At 41.3% G+C, this 20,679-nt stretch overlaps 1 protein-coding gene across 5 annotated transcripts in view; it reads right to left on the bottom strand.

The window, feature by feature from the left end:
* LOC106084960 (protein furry) overlaps nucleotides 1-20,679 on the bottom strand; it is a 470,149-nt gene that overhangs the window by 9,089 nt on the left and 440,381 nt on the right. For 4 of the 5 annotated variants that reach the window (XM_059360195.1, XM_059360196.1, XM_013248949.2 and 1 more), the window contains 5 exons: nucleotides 14,773-15,668; nucleotides 14,115-14,621; nucleotides 12,048-12,641; nucleotides 2,950-2,997; nucleotides 1,760-2,728 (listed from right to left, as the gene is read on the bottom strand). In XM_059360195.1, the coding sequence (XP_059216178.1) occupies nucleotides 1,760-2,728; nucleotides 2,950-2,997; nucleotides 12,048-12,641; nucleotides 14,115-14,621; nucleotides 14,773-15,668 (3,014 nt within the window). The remainder of the gene's footprint in view (nucleotides 1-1,759; nucleotides 2,729-2,949; nucleotides 2,998-12,047; nucleotides 12,642-14,114; nucleotides 14,622-14,772; nucleotides 15,669-20,679) is intronic. The other variant, XM_059360193.1, reaches the window with a different exon arrangement.

Below are 20,679 nucleotides of genomic sequence, written 5' to 3'. Positions count from 1 at the left end.
TTTGATCTCTGTAATTTTCACTGCTGCCTTCAATTTGTTAAAATTAAAATATATCACTTAATTTTTTCTTTTTAACTAAGTTGGAAATCAAAACTGTACGATTACCTTTCTCATGCTTTATATAAGACCTACTCTTTTGTATGGGTATTATCACAATGAAAATAAATATAATGCAAAAGATCCTCCACCGGCACGGGATGGCCGGGCGCACCACGCAGGTTGGAGCATTGGGATCCGATCTGTGTGGTATTCGTTGCTTTCACGAGAAGCTTAGCTGCGAGTTGTCGGGCCCGTCTGCAGCTTGCGGATAGTGGAATGCTTCATACGGAGTGGCTGCAACGGCAGCCGTGGACAATCACCGATATCGAGCGGAGAGTCTAAATACGGAGTGCCTATGATACTCGATATGACAAGGCGAGTTATTTTCGCCTTTAAATAACAAATGACCAAACTGTTCCCGCGCTGATCGGACCTTAGGACGGGACGAGCTTGCTCACCTACAGGAACTTGAAGAGGATCGCCACCTCCATATGAAAATGTGGCTACAACAAACCCAAAGATCCTACCCGTGCGAAGACATAAAACTACATGCTGTCCAAGTAGCACTTTCTGGGTTGTTTTTGCAGAGACCATTCAAATCATCATCTTGTGGATGGGTATTCATTGCCCAGAAGGCTTAAGGTAGATCTACAACGTGGGGTCCAGCGATACAAGAGAGAACCTCTACATCAAGTGGCATATGAAGCGAGTCTGGACAACATTCATGCAGATACGGTAGGAGAGCCGGTGAATAACGACCGCCTCCCATTGCACCTGAAGAAATTGACCTCCCCCGGCAAACCAGAGAAGTTCTGGCTCAATTACGATCCGGCACATGCAGCCGTCTCAACTATTACAGAGCAAGGATTGATGACATTTTGCAGTATGTGTGTCCGAATTGTGACGTGGGACCACAAGTCGCCTGTTTAACTGCATAGCCAAACCCACTCGACATAGACCCTGATCCTTCTGGACGCACCTCATCTTAGTCGCAGAGTTCCTGGATCTGGATATTTAACAGAATCAACCTGACGAAAGAGAGAACACAACACACTGCTACAACAACAACAACTATCCGTTTAACTCAACTGAAATACTAATTGAAGCGCCCGGCACGAGATGGCTGGGAGCAACACACAGGCCGGAACATTAAGGTCCGATCTGTGTGGTGTTTATTGCTGTCACGAGAAGCTTAGGTGCGAGCTACCAGGCGCGTCCACGGGTTGCGGATAGTGGAATGCTCCATACGGAGTAGCTGCAACGGCAGTCGGGCACAATCAGCGGTATCGAACGGAGAGTCTCAGTGAGAGGTCAGGAGGCACCGGCTCTTGCACAAATACTGAGTGCCTATGATGCTCGATATGACAAAGGGAGAGTTATTGGGGCTTTTAAATAATAATGGTCAGTCTGTTCCCGCGGCGATCGGTCGGAACGAGCTAGCTCACCTACATCGCAGAGAGATATAGCGTTTAGAAAGGAATGTCTTCAGCATTAGTGAAAAAATAATTTTCATTTGTGGTGTTCTCGCCAGCATTCGAAACCAAACTTTCGGAGCGAGCAAGGTTAAGCAAACACAATGAATGATAAATTTGTTCTTAGCTTAGGCCAATCCAACACAACTTTTGCCAAAGTCATTACTAACCTCCAATCCGTCCATTGTTCTTAGGCTAATATTTTTAAATTTATTCCTGGAATCTTCACAAAAATAATCACATCTTACCTCCAAAACTTGATCTTTGCGATCAAAGAATGTTTCCAAATGTTCCTGCACCTCCAACACATTGAATCGTAGTGTTTCAAACAATCGTGGTGTAGTGGTCTGATGTTCACTACACCATACTCGGGGTGGGTCTGCACGTGAACTAAGCAAGTCGGTGAACAGAGATATACGGTTGCCCAATTGCGAACCAATGCCAGTGAAAAATTTCTTAGCCTCCTTGGATATGCTGATGGTTTTAAAGGTCAACTCCTTGATTAGGCGATACAATTGCATGAGTAACTCAGAGGTGTGGGCCGAAGGCTGATTGATAAGCATGGCTTGCAACTGCTTGCGCCAATTCTCTTCGGCCTCGTCGCGTACAGCGGCTCCAAAACGTATGATACCCGGCAGATGGGGTGAAGCATTACAAGGAGTTATGTCTCCTAAATCACCGGCACTGGAACCACTGGTGTCGCTACGTGATACAGAATTGCGACGCCTTCGTTCCCTCAAAGTTAAAGAGGTGGGCGGTCCCACATTGTAGCCTGATTTGAAGGATTGACGATGATCCTCATCAATGGGTGATTCCGATTCGGCTTCTTCATCCGAGGAGTCATCGGCTGTTTGTCGACGTCGCTTACTCAAAATAGGTGTCTTATCACTGAAGCTGTCCTCCAAAGCCGAAGAGTGGCCACCTTTAATGGAGCCAGTACCGCCGCCCATGCCACCGACACCACAGTTAAGCATGTCCTCATCACCTTCAAACAGTTGATGGCGTCTGACGCCCCAATTGAAGTTGTCCGTCGATTCACCGGCAATGCTGTCCTCATACTCCAAGAAATCAAAGTCTTTGAAAACCGTAAAATCGGGCTGGCCATCATCACGACGAGATCCACTGCTTAAATCACCCTGAGGCCCAGAAGTTTCTTCGGTGGAAGAGGCAGCCGATGACTGACGTTCCATGAGATCCGAAGACTGGCTGAATATAACCTGCAGAAACAATGGGCAAACAAAACAAAAAAACGGAAGTATCATTAGTATCAAATTTGTGGCAAGGCGTCTTCATGAAGAACACACAAAAAGCTTCTGATCGCTAGAGCTCTTACGCTTTAGACTTAGAACAATGACATGACAATTAACACTCGGTATACGATATTGGAGTATTGTTCTATACAAAATACGTTTTCTTAAATAGAGAAAAGAACGCTTACGCTTTGCCTGGTGATTATAGATCCAGTTAGAAGCGTAGGGCTTAAAGACTGGAAATTTTCAGCATGCAAAAGTTGAAATTAAAAATTGAAAAATAAACAAGAAACAAGAAAGAACACCAAGAATATAGACATAAACATGCACATAGACAGAGAGAAAGTGAAAGAGATCATAGACAAAACAAGGGCAAGTATGGAAAAGAAAATCATACACATACTGAGGATTGTGGGAGTGACAAGCAAAAGCATGAATAGCTAGCTTAAAATACAAGTTTTCTATACCATTTACGCCGTTTAACATTAAACTCCATACTGAGAAATGTTAAACTTGACGTATTTCGTCATTCCCTTTGTAACATATTGAATGTTGTCCTCCCTTCCTAATAGGTGTGGGTGCCTTAGCACCTATAGTCTAGAGTAATGCTTCAAGCACACACAAACAAGTAAAAGCGTGCTATGTTCGACCGGGCCGAATCTTGGGTTCGCACCAACATGCATTCCGCTAAAAATGTATCCTTATTAACTGAGTTTGTATTTGAATTATTTTGGCCCCAAGAAGTCATATCGGAAATCGGTACTAAGGCGGGTCTTTATCACCATATTGACCAATTCCGATAAAACTTGGCATTGATATTCAAAGTCGTAACAAAGGGTTTTGGGCCAAATTTCAGTCAAATCGGATGAAAATTTAGGCGTCTAAGGGCTAAAGAGGTAATCCGAGGATCGGTTTATATGGGGGCTATATCAGTTATAGACTGACTAGGATCGTACTTGAAATGGATGTTGGAAGTCATATTACAAGTCTTTGTTTCAAATTTCAGCCAAATCGGATTACAATTGAGGCTTCTACGGGCTCTAGAAGTCAAATCCGGGGATCGGTCTATATGCGGGCTATATCTGTTTATAGACCGATTCGGATTATACTCCGCATGGATGTTAGAAGTCATAACACAAGTCCTTGTTCTAAATTTCAGCCAAATTGGATGAAAATTTAGGCTTTTAGGGGCTCCAGAAGTCAAATCATGGATAGGTTTATGTGTCGGCTATATCTGTTTTTTGACCGATTCGAATCATACTTTGCGTGGATGTTGGAAGTCATAACTTAAGTCTTCGTTCGACGTCGGATAAAAACGAAGACTAGAAATCGAAATCGGATAAGAATTGAAGCTTCTAGGAGCTCAAGAATTCAAATCAGGGGATCGGTTTATATGGGGGCTATATCCAAATCTGAACCGATGTAGCCCATTTGCAATCCCTAACGATCTACATCAATAAGAAGTATCTATTCAACATTTCAAGCGGCTAGCTTTATGCGTTCTACCGCTATCGTGATTTCGACAGACGGACGGAGGGTCAAGGCTAGTTAGACTCAGAATGTCGAGACGTTCCCAGCCTTTGAGTAAGGGTGGGGTTTCCGATTCAGATTCAAACAGCGATATTGTCGCAGCTAAATCAAGAGATGAGTATAATGGGATAACGGCAGAAGTGAGCGATGGCTAAACTCACAAGCAGACCGAGAAAGCGATCCAGTGCACAATGAAGGAGACAGAGGAGTGTGTACCGTCAGCTCAATCGGGCGAAAGCGTAAGATGCTGTAAAAGGGATAGAACCGACATTCCAGGCACTTCTATGGAAGCTGGAAAGAGAATCAGATCTCCCTAAGAGCATAAGAGTTCCTCGCTTTCAAGTACTCTGGGAAGACCGAGCCAGCCCCCCCGAAATGGAAACACGAGACAGTTTCCTGCGGAGGGACACAAAGTCAGAACAGCAACGAAGGAAACTCGCACAGCTGCTGAGTCTTCATGGAGGACTGTGATTTCCAAAAGGATGCCATGGAAGGGGAAGAAACAGCCGCCCTCTTACGCCACAATGGCAAGGAAGCACAACAGAGATGACATGCCTTATACAGTCATCGATATCGGCAGTGCATCCGGTAGGATTCCCCCAAATCGTCGGTCCCAGGTGAGGCATTTGGTAAACGAACGGGTTATAGAACATGTATTGAACTCGGAAGGGTTTCCACCCATACGAATTATGAGCTGCGAGTATAGAAAAATATCTTAACGCTGCACTTTGCGTCAGCGGAATGTATTGATACCGTCAAAAAGCTAGTTGGAAGTATCCACACTCCTTGGGGCGCAAAGCTCGATCTTGTGAAAAAGATGGACCTTCCACATCTCCCAAAGCTGACGGTCTTCATCAAGGATGTGGGCGGCGAAATCGCGACGGAACGCATGATGGAAGTCTTAAACAAGCAAAATCAAGAGTTGGTCGTGGAGAAATGGGAAATTTCCAACAAGGAGCAGAAGGAGAAAGGAACTCTCCTTGCGGTGGCCATTGATAAAGTCTCCGTGACAAGTTTGGCTAAGTCTAAAGGCATGACGTACTACGGGGCCATGGACGTCTTTTTCAAGATTGGGAAGAAAAGGATAGGCCAATATTCTCATATCGAGCCATCAGGCGGTGCATTGGCGGGACACTCAATAACGGACAAGGGGCCGACGAGGAGATTATCACCGATTCTCTCAATACTGGGAAGACTTGGATGAGAAAAGACCCTAATACTAAAACATCAGGCAGTGCAGGGCGAGAGACCCAAGACAGCCTAATGAACCCGACGACGGAGCCATCAACGACTTTCTTGAAATTAGGAAGACTAGAATAGATAAAGATCCTAATGTTGAAACATCAGGCAGTGCAGTGACAGAGAACTTAATGCCGCCTAACGCACAGGGAGCCGAAGATGGTGGACGCGGTAAAATTTAAGGGCGTGGGCGACGAAGGCTCATGTAACACTGTGGATCGGCGAAACGGTCGGTAGGACGGCGAAATTCCTATGGAGACATCCGGATCGTGAGAGGACGATGCTATTACTGAAAGGAAGTATGAAGTAGGGCAGTATAGCTTGTCATAACGGGACACATAGAATACGAGCTCACTTATGCAAAATCGGTGCGGCAAATGATAGCCGCATGGGGTAGAATGGGGATAGAATTTTGTAAGCAGCACGGAATTCCTAACTTAAAATTTTCTTTTTTTTCGAATTTACTTTTGCATTAAGTGTTGTGCTATGACTTCCAACAACTGCGCTAAGTATGGCTGAAATCGGTACATAACCTGATATAGTTGCCATATAAACCGATCTGGGATCTTGACTTCTTAAACCACTAGAGGGAGCAATTTTTAGCCGATTTGGCTGAAAATCTGCATGAGGGGTTTCGCTATGACTTCCAATAACTGTGCTAAGTATAGTTCAAATCGGTTCATAACCTGATATAGCTGCCATATAAACCGATCTGGATCTTATCCGATTTGGCTGAAATTTTGCATGATGTGTTTTGTTATGACTTCCAACAACTGTGCTAAGTATGATTGAAATTAGTCTTTAACCTGATATAGCTGCCATATGAACCGATCTCGGATCTTGACTTCCTGAGCCACTAGAGGGCGCAATTCTCATCAAATTTGTGACACTGAGTTGTGTAAGGGCCTCCGACATCCTACTTTAGATTTAGATTTAGATTTATTTGTTCGTTTTCACATACAACAAGATAACAATGATCTTATAATTACTGTATGTGAGATATCAATGACATTTAACACAGTTCAACAGAGATTAGTAGTATATAAAGTAACATTTGTAATATATAATTAATTAACAAATAATTTTGACAATATAAACATTATTTAATTAAGACATTATCAATATTAAGATTATTTAAAGATTTTTCTGTAAAGCTTTTTTAAATGAATTTGCGTTGCAAATAGATTGTATTGACAAGGGTAGTGAGTTCCATAGGCGGATCGCATTTGTTAGATATTGCCATTGTGATATCAAAAGGCGATATCGAGGCATCACCAATAGTATCCTTCTGTTTGTTCTCCCAAACTGCAGCTTTTGGTAAAGGTATTCTGGACATTTTTCATAAATGATTTTATGCAATAGTAAAAGATTTTTTATATCTAGAAAATCGCCAAATTTCATATGCTTTTTTCATAGGGTGAACAGCTCTCGTATCGATTTAGGCCATGAACATATCTTATTATTGCATTGTGAGCTGTCTCCAGTCGTCTAGAGCTCCTAGAGTCACATTTACTAAACAGTTCACTTCCATAGCAGAGCACAGGCAGTAAGTACGTTTTAGCCAAAAGGAGGCGAATGTGTTTTGGCGTAAACGATTGTGTTTGGTACAGTGTTCTTAGCATACCAAATATTTTTCCAGTAGTCGCAACTATGTGATCGGTCCATGTCAGTGCGTTATTGAAAGTTATACCAAGATTTTTAGCCTTTTCGACTAGCTGTATGTGTTGCTCACCAATTAATATATGTTCTTCAGTAATAATATTGTGGTTGCGATTTGAAATTAAGATGCAGTTTGATTTTTTAGGGTTTATGTTAAGATCGTTGGCATGAGCCCAGTTGGAAATAATGCCCAAATCTTCATTTATTTTTAAAAAACCTTGACGTATTTCAGGTTTAGCAAAACTCAGATAGAGCTGGACATCATCAGCGTATATATGTATAGAGGAGTATCTGAGCCATGGTGGTAGGTCATTTATGTACATCGAGAAAAGCAGTGGTCCCAAAATCGAACCCTGCGGTACACCCTTATTTAATTGAAGAGATTTGGACATTATATCCTTGATTACAACCGACTGAGTTCTTTGGCAGAGATAGTTTTTAACTAACAACACAGCAGATGCAGAAAAATTAAAATAGTGCTTCAGTTTCAAGCACAACAGCTCATGGTTAACACAGTCAAAAGCTTTTGAGTGATCCAACAGTACTAGGCAAGTAGCCAGTCCATCATCAATATTTGACCTAATATCTTCGGTAACATCGATTAAAGCAGTAACACAGCTGTGTCTTGGCCTAAAGCCAGACTGTTTGCTGGATAAGAGGCGATGCTCGTTTAAGTATGCGCTTATTTGCTTGTGAATTATCTTTTCAAAAGCTTTTGAGAAGAAAGGCAGAATTGATATGGGACGATATTCATTTCCATTTTTCGATTTTGGCACAGGTATAACTTTTGAATGTTTCCAAGTGGTCGGATATATGCCAGTTGTTAGAATTGTGTTGAAGAAGTATGTGATATACGACAGTGTGTATAGTAAGGTGGATTTTATGAATTTTGGGTGTAGGTTATCCAAACCAACTGCATTTGATTTTATACTCATGCAACCCTCATAAACATCAATAGGCCGAATACATGCAAATTCAAAAGTTGTAAAGTCAGGAAATGCTGGTGTGTTTGATATGACATTTATTGGGTTTGTTTCTATATTATTATCTTCAAGATATGTTGTGCTGTTTAGGAAAGATGCGTTCAGTTCATCAGGATTTGCATCAATTTCAACTATAGGAGTGGACCCGACACCAATTTCTCGTATTGTTTTCCACTTTTTTTTGGAATCGGTAGCCTGGCGGAATTTGTTGGCGTAATAGCCAGCTTTTGCGCGATTAATTGTTTTATTTACATCAGTTCTGAGTGTTCGGTATTCTTCATGGAGCATTGGGCATTTAAAACGTTTCCATCGTCTGTAAGCCAAATCTCTCTTGTCAATTAATTTTTTAATTGACTCACTAAACCAACAGTTCTGAGCTTTTCGAGGGCGTGGTGTGCAAATAGGTACGGTGCAGTCAAGAAGATACAATAGATTTTCACTAAGAAACGTTAACTGATCATCAGTAGAATAAATGTCATATATCTTACTCCAATCAATGTTGTGTATTTCAGAAGCAAGTGTATCATAATTTATTTTATTAAAGTTAAAATAACTTGTCTGTTTTTGTTCTGGTGTGTGCACAGCATCATATGTCAGAAATATGAGATCATGCTTAGAAAAACAGGGCATACTAAGCTGATCGTATAGTAGAACATTATCAGATTTTGAAACAAGAAATATGTCAATCAGGCTGTTCGAAGTTGTTGTATAGTGAGTTGGTATTGTAGTATTTACCCCATACAATCCCATGGAGTTAAACGACTCAATAAGTGTTTTTTCCTTTAAAAGATTAGAATTGAGATCGCCGGCTATTATAACATCATCGTAGTGCACAGAAATATCAAGGATAGTGTCGAAAATACATTCATACGGTATATGACAATTTGGTCTATATGCACAACCCAATAGAATTTTACGGGTATTAATAACAAGCTCGACAAAGATTGATTCAATTTTCTCATTTTGTTCAGATTTAAAAATTACTTTGCAGGGTAAGTTATTCTTTACATATAACGCCACACCACCTCCAAGGGAGCTTCGATCATTTCTATATACATTATATCCTTCAACACTTATTATGCTGTCAGTAATAGAAGAATTAAACCAGGTTTCACTCACACATATTATGTCAACTCCAGACATTTCGAAATTGTGCCGAAATTCATCTATTTTCCTCTTCAGGCTTTGTGCATTAATATGACAGATATTCAGGCCAGTTTTCTGTCTACAGAGTACTTTAATCATGTAATATGATCCGTTATTGGAACCCAAAGTACTATTGGTTAAAGACATTTATTAGAAGTGGCAACGCTTTCAATTTGAGAATTTGAAATGAAGGAGAATTTTGTAATGAATTCGTTAAAATATGTATTACTATTTTCGCTAATAAAAAAATTAAAAAATATGCAAAAGATTGGTTTGAAAAAAATATAGTTTGGAAAGACATTAAACAGTATCAATAGCATGACGAAAAAACTGGTCAAAATCTACCTCGTTTGCAATATGAATTGGCTCAGTGTTGGGGGCAGTCTTGGCATATATTAAGCCGCGAAAAGAGTAGATCGAGGTGATTTTTTTCTGTCTTTTCAATTTAATACCCGTTTGCAAGATTTTAAAATTCGTCGAAGTAAGATTTTCATTGATGTATACACATTGATTGGAATCAAAACCAATGTGATGTAAACATAATTGACCATTAAATTTTTTCCTGAACTGTGCCAGCATCTTTAAGATATAGTTTTTCACGAATGGCGTTAAAAGTTGAACAATTATAGTAGTATCAGGGCTATTGTTTCCTCTTTTACCTTTCAATCGATATATTGACTTATATGGAGGTGTTGCTACATTCAGTGCCTTACATATACAGTCAAAAATATGATCTAAATTCTCCGACGGGTAACAAGGAATGCCATTAACACGAAGATCGCATGATACCGCCAAGTTTTCTTGTTTTGCCAGATGGGCTCGAAGGTTTTTTATATCTTCTCTCATGCTAACTATTTCTGCACATTCAGTTTCAGCTTTCAGTAGTCGTTCATTTATTTCGTTTGACTTTGCCTCAATTCGTTGTATGTGTGTATCTACATAATTTAACAGCTTCAGTTCCACTTCTTCAAATCTCTTATTCATGAACGTGTTCAATCTCTTTTCAGTTTCTTTAAGAGCTTCTTTGAACATCGTCCACTGCCTCTCAAAGCGCACTTCCATTTCATGTATTATATCTCTTTCATATCGAGCCAGCTTAGGTGTTTTCGCTTTGCTCTCTGGATTTGACGAATCATCTCTCTCCCTCTTTGACGATCCCGTTAACTTAGCCACCAGCTCTTCTTCAAGCTGATTGTTGGCGTATGTAATGTCAGCCATCAGTTTCTCTTGAAACGATTCACTTAGCTGAGACATAATATTTTTGTTGTTGGCGTTCTTTTGAGCACAGAATGTATTTTTCTTTTTTATGTATGTATGTGTGTACCGCACTGCACTGATTTTGTTTATTTCAATTGATTCAAAGCCAAAACAAAATGTTTGCTTTTATTTGATAATATACAGGACAGTTTTTCTCAAAACAAAACAGATATTGTGTCAGATACAATTTCACGTGGAAATAGACAAACAGTGATGAACTTTTGTTATATTTTATTGTAAATAACCAGAAAATTATTGGAGCAAAATGAAAACAGAACTGTCTCTCACAAGACACAAGAGATAATGGTTGGTTCAGATCGGTCCAGATTTGGATATAGCCGCCATATAGACCGATCTCTCGATTCAAGGTCTTGGTCCGCATTTATTGTCCAATATCGCCGAAATTTGGGACAGTGAGTTGTGTTACACTCTTCGAAATCCTTCTGCAATTTAGCCCAGATCGGTCAATAGGGTTCAGAAAGGTCTATATTTGAATATAGCTACCAAAATGAGCAACATTTTGTTCTACAAAATTGAACAATGACTTGTACTTATTAGACCATTCAATGTCCGTGTCGAATTTGGACCAAATCGGGCCATATTTCGATATAGCTGCTATGGGGCATAAATTATGCATTTTTCACCAGATTATGACGGAAGTTGGTTTACATATTTCCCCGAAGTGGTTCGGATATTAATTATTAATATGTTATTAATTTTTATAACATTTTGTTTTATATTTTTTTTGAGCAGCTTTGAAAAGCAAGCTTCGTGAATTTTTCTTTCTTTTTCTTTAAAATTCAAAGTTTTAATTTTTAATACAATTTTAATGTGTTATAGTTTATATTAAAATTTTAAAAATTACTTTTACGACAACGATTGTACGTTACAAAGAAAAATCCTGTTACATAGAAAACAATAAAAACTGGAAAACAAAAAGCATGGTAATGGGGAAAAAGCTGCAGAGTTCTAACTAAAGCATAAACGCAGTGGTGTATGAATGCATAGACAGACAGACAGACAGAGAGAGAGAGAGAGAAAGAGGATCGGTTTACTTGCATGGGTTCTTGTGTTTCACAAGTAGTCATTACCTTTGAGCATATGGAGTTAATGAAATCGTCCTAAGATTATGGTACACATGATTCGATTTATTTTGTATGTTTTAAGGAATAAGAAAAGGAAGCCAAGGTGTTACATGGGTAAGAATTATTAAAAATTATATTTATTTAGGGTTAACAGAAGTAAATATATAAGTTTCAAAATAACACAATCAATGAATTTGATTTTAAAACTCATGCAAAGTAAAATCAGGCAGTCAGAGGAAAAAAATTTCAATATAGGAACTGCAAAATTTTACAAAATCTAAATTTTTTCTTAATAGTTTTCTTTTTTTTTCTTACAAAAACAAAATGAAAAACACGAACCTACTTTGATTAACAGCAGATCATGACAAAAGAGAAACATTGACTTACCGAAGGTGATTTGGGTAAGCCCACACGCTGGCCACAAGTGGTTAGAAGATTGACCAAACATTCTCTGACTCTACTCTGGCACATCCAGGGTCGTTTCCAGCCACTTAGGGGAGCCGTATCGGCGGGCGATAAACTAGCGCTGCGTCTTGGCGAATTGGGGGTGCCCACATTGCTGTTACTATGCATTGACGATTGTTGGGGCAGGTTGCTGTTGTTATAGCCAACATTCGATTTCATTTGATTTTGAGTTGCCATATTATTGGCAGAGCTGGTATTGGCCGACGAAGATGAATTGGCATTGTTGCTGCCAGTCAGTCCCGAAGTGCCACAACCACCACTAGCACCACCGGCATTGTCATCAGTCTTCAATAAAATGCGACGTCCAATGAGTGGAGTTTGTGAGACGTCGAAAGTGAACTCCATGGTGCGTCCGGCAAGTTCCTTTTTACAAAACATATCCGAATCCGGATATGTTCCATAGAAAGAGAACGAAAACCCAACGCTGCCACCTTCACTGGGTGGCACCACTTGTAACGAGGAGCTGCGGGTGACTATCAATTTGAGAATTTTCAGCGAGTCTTTCCAATTGGCAGTCTGCGGAAATGGAGAAAAAGGTTTTTTAAAGAGTCATTCCGTTTGCAACACCTCGAAATATTGATCTAGGACCCCATAAAGTATATATATTCATGATCGTCTCGACATCCTGAGTCGATCTAGTCATGTCCGTCCGTCCGTTGGTCTGTCGAAATCACGATAGGGGTCGAATGCGTAAAGCTAGCCACTTGAAATTATGCACATATACTTAATATTGATGTAGGTCGTTGGGGATTGCAAATGGGCCATATCAGCAGCAATTTTTGTCCGATTTGAATGAAATTTTGGACACAGTGTTCTGTTATGACATCTAATGCGCTAAGTACCGTCCAAATCGGTCAAGAACCTCATATAGCTCCCATATAAACCGATCTCCCGATTTGACTTCTTGAGCCCCTGGAAGCCACAATTTTCATCCGATTAGGCTGAATAGCGTTCTGTTATGACTTCCAACGACTGTGCCAAGTACGGACAAATTCGGTCTATAACCAGATATAGCTCCCATATATAGCAGAATCCGAATAAAACACACTGTTCTGAAATTCAGAACAGTGTGTTCCGGATCGGAACATATTTGGATATAAGTACTAAAAGACCGCTCTGCCGATTTTTGGGTCTTAGGACTATAACAGACGCTACCGATTTACTACCGGATTTCGCACAAATGGTCCAGATCGGATCATATTTGGATATAGCTGTCATGTAGACCGATCTGGCGATTTAGGATCATAAGCCTATAACAGAAGCATTTATTGCCCGATTTCACGCCCGGAATTTGGCGTAGTGAGTTTTATTGGACCCGCCAATATCCGAACCAAAAATGGTCTAGACTGGATCATATTTGGATAAACCTGCCATATAGACCGATTGGCCGATTTTGGGACAAAGGCCTATAACATGCACATTAATTACCCGACTTCGCTGAAATTTGGAACAGTAAGCTGTATCAAGGCTCCCAACGTATATCCCGAATATGGTCCAGATCGGCCTATATTAAGATATAGCTACCATACAGACCGATCTTCCGCCTTAGGGTCTAAAGACCATAAAAGGGCCCATTTTTTCTCTGATTTTGTTGAAATTTGAAACATCAACATCCGACCCGAATATGCTTTATATCGGATCATATTTACATATAGCTATCATGTAGACCGATATGCGTATTTAGGGTCTTAAGCCTATAACAGGCGCATTTATTACCAGATCTCTTCGAAATTCCGAATAGTGAGTTTTATTAGGCCCGTCGATATCCGAACCAAAAATGGTCCGGATCGGAACTTATAGCTTCCGGAGATATTTTAAGGGAAAAAGTTCCAAAACTTAAAACCATACAACACTTCAACGGAGGAAATAATGCTCTCAAAGACTGCAAAGGGTTGCCCAGAATATTTCGATGTGTTGCAAACAACAACCCAATGGTGATGGGTGTATAAATGTGGATTATTGTATTTTATTTTTGACCAATAAACTTACCTCCAAATATTTTCCTATCGCCCTCAATAAATCCGAGTTGATTGTCTGGGCCTGTGGAGCTGACAGATCCACATAGTGTAGCATGCAATGGATGACATTCAACACTGGCACTTGTATTTGTTGTGGTCCCTTTTCCAATACCTCAATGAGAAAGGCCAACATATGCAACCCCATGTGGGCGTAAGTGTCGTGTAAATATTTGACCACACATTTGGTCCATTGGAATGATTCCTTGCAGAATGTCTTGCGACTGTAGAGAGTCATGACTGTGCCAAGATTTTCCAATTTGGCCCCCAATTCCGAGGAAACTTGGGCAATATTTTCAGCACTACGTATACAAATTTCGTTGGCATCTTCATAATGTTGCAGCATATAGGGTAGCAATGCGATGACATTCATGGGGAATGCACAGCTTTGTGTAGGATCACAAACAGGCAAATTGAGCAAAGGGGCAAATTGCGATAGCAATGTTATGGTGGGTTCATATGTGGCTGTGTGAGTGCAACCCTAGATGGATAGAAAGAAGAAGAAAAAAAGAAAATAACTTTCTGCGAAAAATTGTTTAACAAAGAGCAACGAATGCCAAGTCTTTGCAACACAGCCGCACTCATATTGGCTAATAATTAAAAGCAATTACTAAAAGAGCTTCACAACTTACCTTTAACAGCAAAGCATGCACTCCCGGATAGCCAGTCCACTTCAGTTGTTGCTGCAATTTTTCCACTTTATCTCTTGCATCGGGGCGATCCAAGGGCAATCGATGCAATACCCTTGTTAACAGTCTCAGGGCCAGCAAGAATTCATGCTCATAGTCACTCTCAAGCAAGGACACCGACAGCCAAAACAATTGGGCCAATATTGTCATTTTATCATCCTGTGTAGCTGTGTCGCCCAGCATTTTCAGACTCTGGGCGCTACGAGAGCGCGACAATGCCGAACCACTGACTATGCCAAATTTTGCCATATTACGCTCCATATCTATGCCAGTGTTTCGATTACGCAGTTCCACTTGTTTATCGCAAGGTGAATTTGTCGATTTTCGTGCACAATATGAAACCGAATAGCTGGTGCTGCGAGCATGACTTTGTACCGAGAAATTTGGTGATTGAGGTGTCATGCCTGAGGGTGATTTCTTACCACCAGGCAGTATGGAATTGGGACCTCCATCTTTGTTATTCAAATTTGGTGTACTTTTGAATATGTCCTTCATAACATCCAAGGGTCTAAAGTCCGAATCCAAACTGTCGACTGCTGCCTCAAGGGTAAGCAAAAGTTCGGTAACATAACCTTGCATGTCTTCGCCTTGTTCTGCAACCGTTTCTACCAGACGTGATAATATGTCAGACAACATGCGTGAGTTGATGGGCACATTTAGAGCTCGAAAGATTTGCAGGCAACGACCAGCATAATGGCGCGATGAACAAGAGAGGCCTAGTTGCAGGGCCGTCTGGGCCCAGCGCTCGGCAATGCGAGCCTGCAGATAGCTATCCGAAAACACCTTAACAATATGGCGAAGGAAGCAACTCAACTGCTCGGCGGATTTAATGGACCAAACTGAAAATGATGAGACAAAAGTAAAAGAAACTTCTCTAAGATTTTTTTCGAACAAAGACTTAGGGTATTTAAAATTCCTAATTTTTAAAGCCTTTTGGAGTAGGTTCAAAATGGACTCCAAAGACCCATCAGCTGCGGTCGTGGCATCAGACCGTAGCAAGTTGTCCTCCCCTCCTATAGGTGTGGGTGCCTAGGCAACTGTAGTCGAGAGTAATACTGCAAGCGCACAACAAGTCGTCAGCCTAAGGAATGAGGAAGATACGGTTAAACTAGAGAGATGGGCAGCTCGCCCCCAGCCTTTATGTAAAGGCAGACAGCGACAGTGTCAATGAAACGGTCACCGCAGCCGAATCGGGAGATAAGGGCAGTGAGATGACGCAAGAAGTTAGCGAGGGCTTTTCTCTAGCAAAAGGACCGAGAAAGCGATCCGGAGCACGAAGAAGGAGACGGAGGAGTATGTACTGGCAGCGCAATCGGGCGAAAGTGCAGGATGCTGGAAGAGATAGAACTGACATTCCAGGTACTTCTAGGGAAGCTGGAAAGAGAATCAGATCTCCCGAAGAGCATAACACTGCTAAATCCATGAAGAAGAAATAGAGGTCCCCACTTTTAAGTACTCTTTGAATCGATAGTGTCCTGCGGAAGAAGTCAAAGTCGGAACAGGAACGAAGGAAGCGCGCACGGCCTCTGAGTCTTCATGGAGGACTGTGGTTTTCAAAAGGACGCCGTAGCCATTATGGAAGGAGAAGATGGTCTTTGAAGAAGGTAAGGGGCCGCCCTCTTACGCCAGTGTGGCAAAAAGCACAACAGAGATGAGATGACTTATGCAGTCATCGATTGATAACGGCTGTGCATCGGTAGGATTCTACCAGATCGTCGGTCCAAGGTGAGGCATTTGTTAAACGAACGGCTTATCGAACATGTGTTGAACTCTGAAGGTGGTCCACACTCAAAACTCCCCAGATCAGAAAGTCGATGGTTTTGAAATGACGGAAATCTTAAACAAACAAAACCAAAATTTGGTCATGGAGATATGGGAGGTCTTCCACATGGAGGAGAAGGATGTTGAAATTCTCCTTTTGGTGTGCATTGATCAAGTCTCCGTAACAAGTTTGGCTTAGACTAAAGGCATGTCGTACAACGGGACCAAGGCCGTCTTTTACAAGATTGGGAAGACTACGATAGGCTTATTTCCTCATGTTGAGCCATTAGGCGGTGCAGTGACAGGACACAGAATACCACCTAACGAACAGGGGGCCGACGATGAGATTATCACTGTCTCTCTCAATATTGGGAAGACTAGGATAATCAAACATCCTAATACTAAAACATCAGGCAGTGCCATGGCGAGAGACCCAACACAGCCTAACGAACAGGGACTCGACGATGGACCCATCACCGACTTCAAAATTAGGAAGACTAGGATAGGTAAAGATCCTGATATTGAAACATTAGGCATTGCAGCGACAGGAGTTTCAATGCAGCCTAACGAACAGTAGGAAGACTATGATGGATAAAGATCCTAATGATGTAACATTAGGCAGTGCAGTGACGGGAAACTCAATGCAGTCTAAAGAACAGGCAGCAGACGATGGAACCATCACCTTCTCCCGGGAAACCCATTTAATCAAGATTTGGAAGACTAGTACAAGCAAAGATCCTAATATTGGAACACCAGGTAGTGCAGGGACGGTAGACTCAATACAGCCAAACGAACAGGAACCCGATGAAGGAACCTTTACCGACTTTCTCAAGATTCGGAAGACAAGGATATGATAAGATCCTAATATTAAAAACATCAGGCAGTGCAGTGACGAGAAACTCAATGCAGCCTAAAGAACAGAGAGCACACGATGAGATTATCACCCACTCCCAAGAAGACCATCTAAGGGTCATCCAGATAAACCTCCACCGGAGCAAGACCGCCACTCACGCTCTGACGGAGAAAATCAGCAAAGGCAAGATTCATATTGTCTTAATTAAGTAGCCATGGACGACAGGGAACAAAGTTTCTGGACTGAGCCATATCAACTACCAATTATTCTATGCTAACACTGGTACTCGGCCGACGACCTGCGTTATTTGTCATAAAAATTTTAATTATATATTTTCCCCATAGTTGTCAACGTCGGATGCAACAGTGATGAGACAGGGTAAAGGTGGAGCATACCTGCCATAACTTTATCTGACTTTCGATTCTTCGACACCGCCACCCACGTCGGAGCTACAACGGTGGGTGAGGAAAGCAAAACAGACAGGAAATGAGGTACTAATAGAAAGCGTTGCGAACGCTCACCACATTTGTGGGGTAGTACCAACACTAATAAGCGGGGCCAAGCCCTGGCAGAGTTCTTGAATACTAACGACCTAATAACATAGTAGGTTTAGAATAGCACGGCCACCGCCGAATGCGATAAGCTTCCGTAATAAGTTGAAAACCAATTGGCCAAAATTTGGAAGACTACTCTCCAAGCATAGAAGAAATTGACGACAATGTCAACAGGATTACGACTGCACTAGTGGGGCCTTTCGAAGATAGTTGTCCTCTTCGAGAAAGGAAATCAGCCTAAGAAAACGCCTGGATGACCGGGGAGATTCGCAACATCGAGGAAGAGGCCGCCGACTTTACAACAGAGCACGTCGTAAAAAAGCGGAAGTATACTGTATTACACACGGCTCGAGACATACAGCAAGAGTACCATCTTGCCAGCGGCACAGTCTTGGACTGACGGAACCATAGTATTGCCAGCTGGGAGATCGTGTTATACAGATGGATCAAAGCTAGTGGACAGAGTGGGCCTGGGGGTCTTCATTGAGAACCCAGGTACTGAGATCTATTTTTGACTGCCTGAACACAATTCGATCCCGCAGGCAGAGATCCGGGCGATCACGGAATGCGTACGGTGGTGTGGCGTTCACGCGAGGACGTCGAGTGTGAACATCTTTATGGACAGTTTACTGTCCATAAAGATGTTCACACTCGGCCATTAGGGCAATAACCACCTGGACGGCAAAGTCACGAACAGTCTTCGAGTGTATGAAGGAGATTAACGCCTTCTCCGAAAATGGCACAATCTGCATTGTTTGGGTGCCGGACCATAGCATGGAAAGGGGGGATAAAAAAGCAGATTATTTGGCAGTGAAAGACGGAACTGCCGCCAATAAAATGGGTTAATCCAAAGTCTTTCGGGTCGACGCCGTCCGAGTTGAGGGCGTAGGCGACGAAAGCGCATGTAACGCTATGGACAGCAAAATAGTCCTTAAGACGTGTGAAGATAAAGCTATTACTGAAAGGTAGTAAGAACCGAAAAACTCTTAAAAAATATGCCGCGTGAGAACGGGAACTGATAGCGAGATCTTATGCAAAATTTCATTGTCCTAGAATTTTTTCAATCTGTATCTTGAAATTGCATTAGGGATTTTTGAGTATTGTCCACCAACAAAATAATGGTAATCGCACCACAAACAAACATTTGGCAGTCCCAACAAATTTTCGAAATACCGAAGTGACCAAGTTTAGGGGCTTGTCAAAAGACGCCCGGATAAGCTAGGGCCTTGAAATGCGCACAATCTTGCTTGCACCTCAGCTCTTATAATTACAAATTTCAAACAGAAATCTCCAGCCGTTCTTACACGGAATATTTTTTACTAGTTTATCGTTTCTCTTTACACTGCCCGGCTGCGGCGACATAATACCAGACATGAACGAACTTAGGGGCGTGGTTTGGAAAACAATTAGGGATTTTGTAAGTGGCACGGACTTCCTGACCTAAATTTTCTTTTTCGATGTAACTTTTTAGTGTTTAGAGTGCGCAATAAGCCGACTACTGGCTTAGGTGTTATTCCATGGGGTGGATTAGTATCCGCACACTCTTTTCAGCCTAAGCTAACCTACCCTTTTCCAAAACAATGGGTACTACAACTTCCATTATCCAAAAGGAAAACATCCAAAACTCACTTTCCCCAAAAGAAAAGGTACAAAACTAACCTTTCCCAAAGGAAAGCTTACTAAAACTACTTAACTACTAAAATTTCTTAAAGGACAGAGTACTAGCGACCATTTCCAAAGGAAAGCGAATTAAAAGATCCTTTTCCAAAGAAATGAGTACTAAAACTACCGTTTTTAAGGAAGGAGTACTAAAACTAACTTTTTCCAAGGAAAAGGTACTAAAACTACATTGCCTTTAGGAAAGGGTATTTAAACTACCTTGCCTTTAGAAAAGGGTACTGCAAATTTTGCCTATGAACAATCCACTAAGGAACAGGGGCAAACTTCTCACATATCAATGAGTGCAGTCCGATTCAAGTTTAAGCTCAATGATAAGGGCCTCCTTTTTATAGCCGAGTCCAAACGGCATGCCGCAGTGCGATACCTCTTTGGAGAGAAGTTTAACATGGCATAGTACCTCACAAATGTTGCCAGCATTAGGAAGGGAAAACCAGCGCTGAAATTTTTTTCTGAAGGTCTCGCCAGGATTCGAACCCAGGTGTTCTGCGTCATAGGCGGACATGCTAACCTCTGCGCTACGGTGGCCTCCCGGTGGGTACTAAAAGTATCTTTTTCCGTTAGGAAATAGTACAAAAGCTATATTTCCAAAAGGGTAGCGTACAAAAACTAACCTTTTCCAAAGAAAAAGGTACTAAAACTAACCTTTCTTAAAGAAAAGGGTACTAAAAATACGCTTTCTTAAAAAAAGGGTACGAAGACTACCCTTTATTTGAGGAAAATGTAGAGAAATTGCACTTTCTTAAAATAAATGGTTCAAAAACTACACTATTTCAAACGTAGTTTTACTTACGCTCCCCTTTCTTGAAGGAAAGTGTACAAAAACTACTCTTTCTTTAAGAAAATGGTAACAACCTTTCTTACAAAAAAGAACCTTTAGTAAAGGATAGGGTATAAAAATTACACTTTGTCAAAGTAAAGGGTTTTTGTACCCGAAAACTACCCTTTGTTAAAGGAATGGTTAAAAAAACTAAACTTTCTCAAAGGAAATGCTACAAAAACCAC

Source organism: Stomoxys calcitrans, chromosome 1, assembly GCF_963082655.1.
Source record: "Stomoxys calcitrans chromosome 1, idStoCalc2.1, whole genome shotgun sequence".
In the NCBI taxonomy this organism is placed as follows: Eukaryota; Metazoa; Arthropoda; class Insecta; order Diptera; family Muscidae; genus Stomoxys; species Stomoxys calcitrans.
This window is presented reverse-complemented; position numbering and strand designations above follow the sequence as displayed.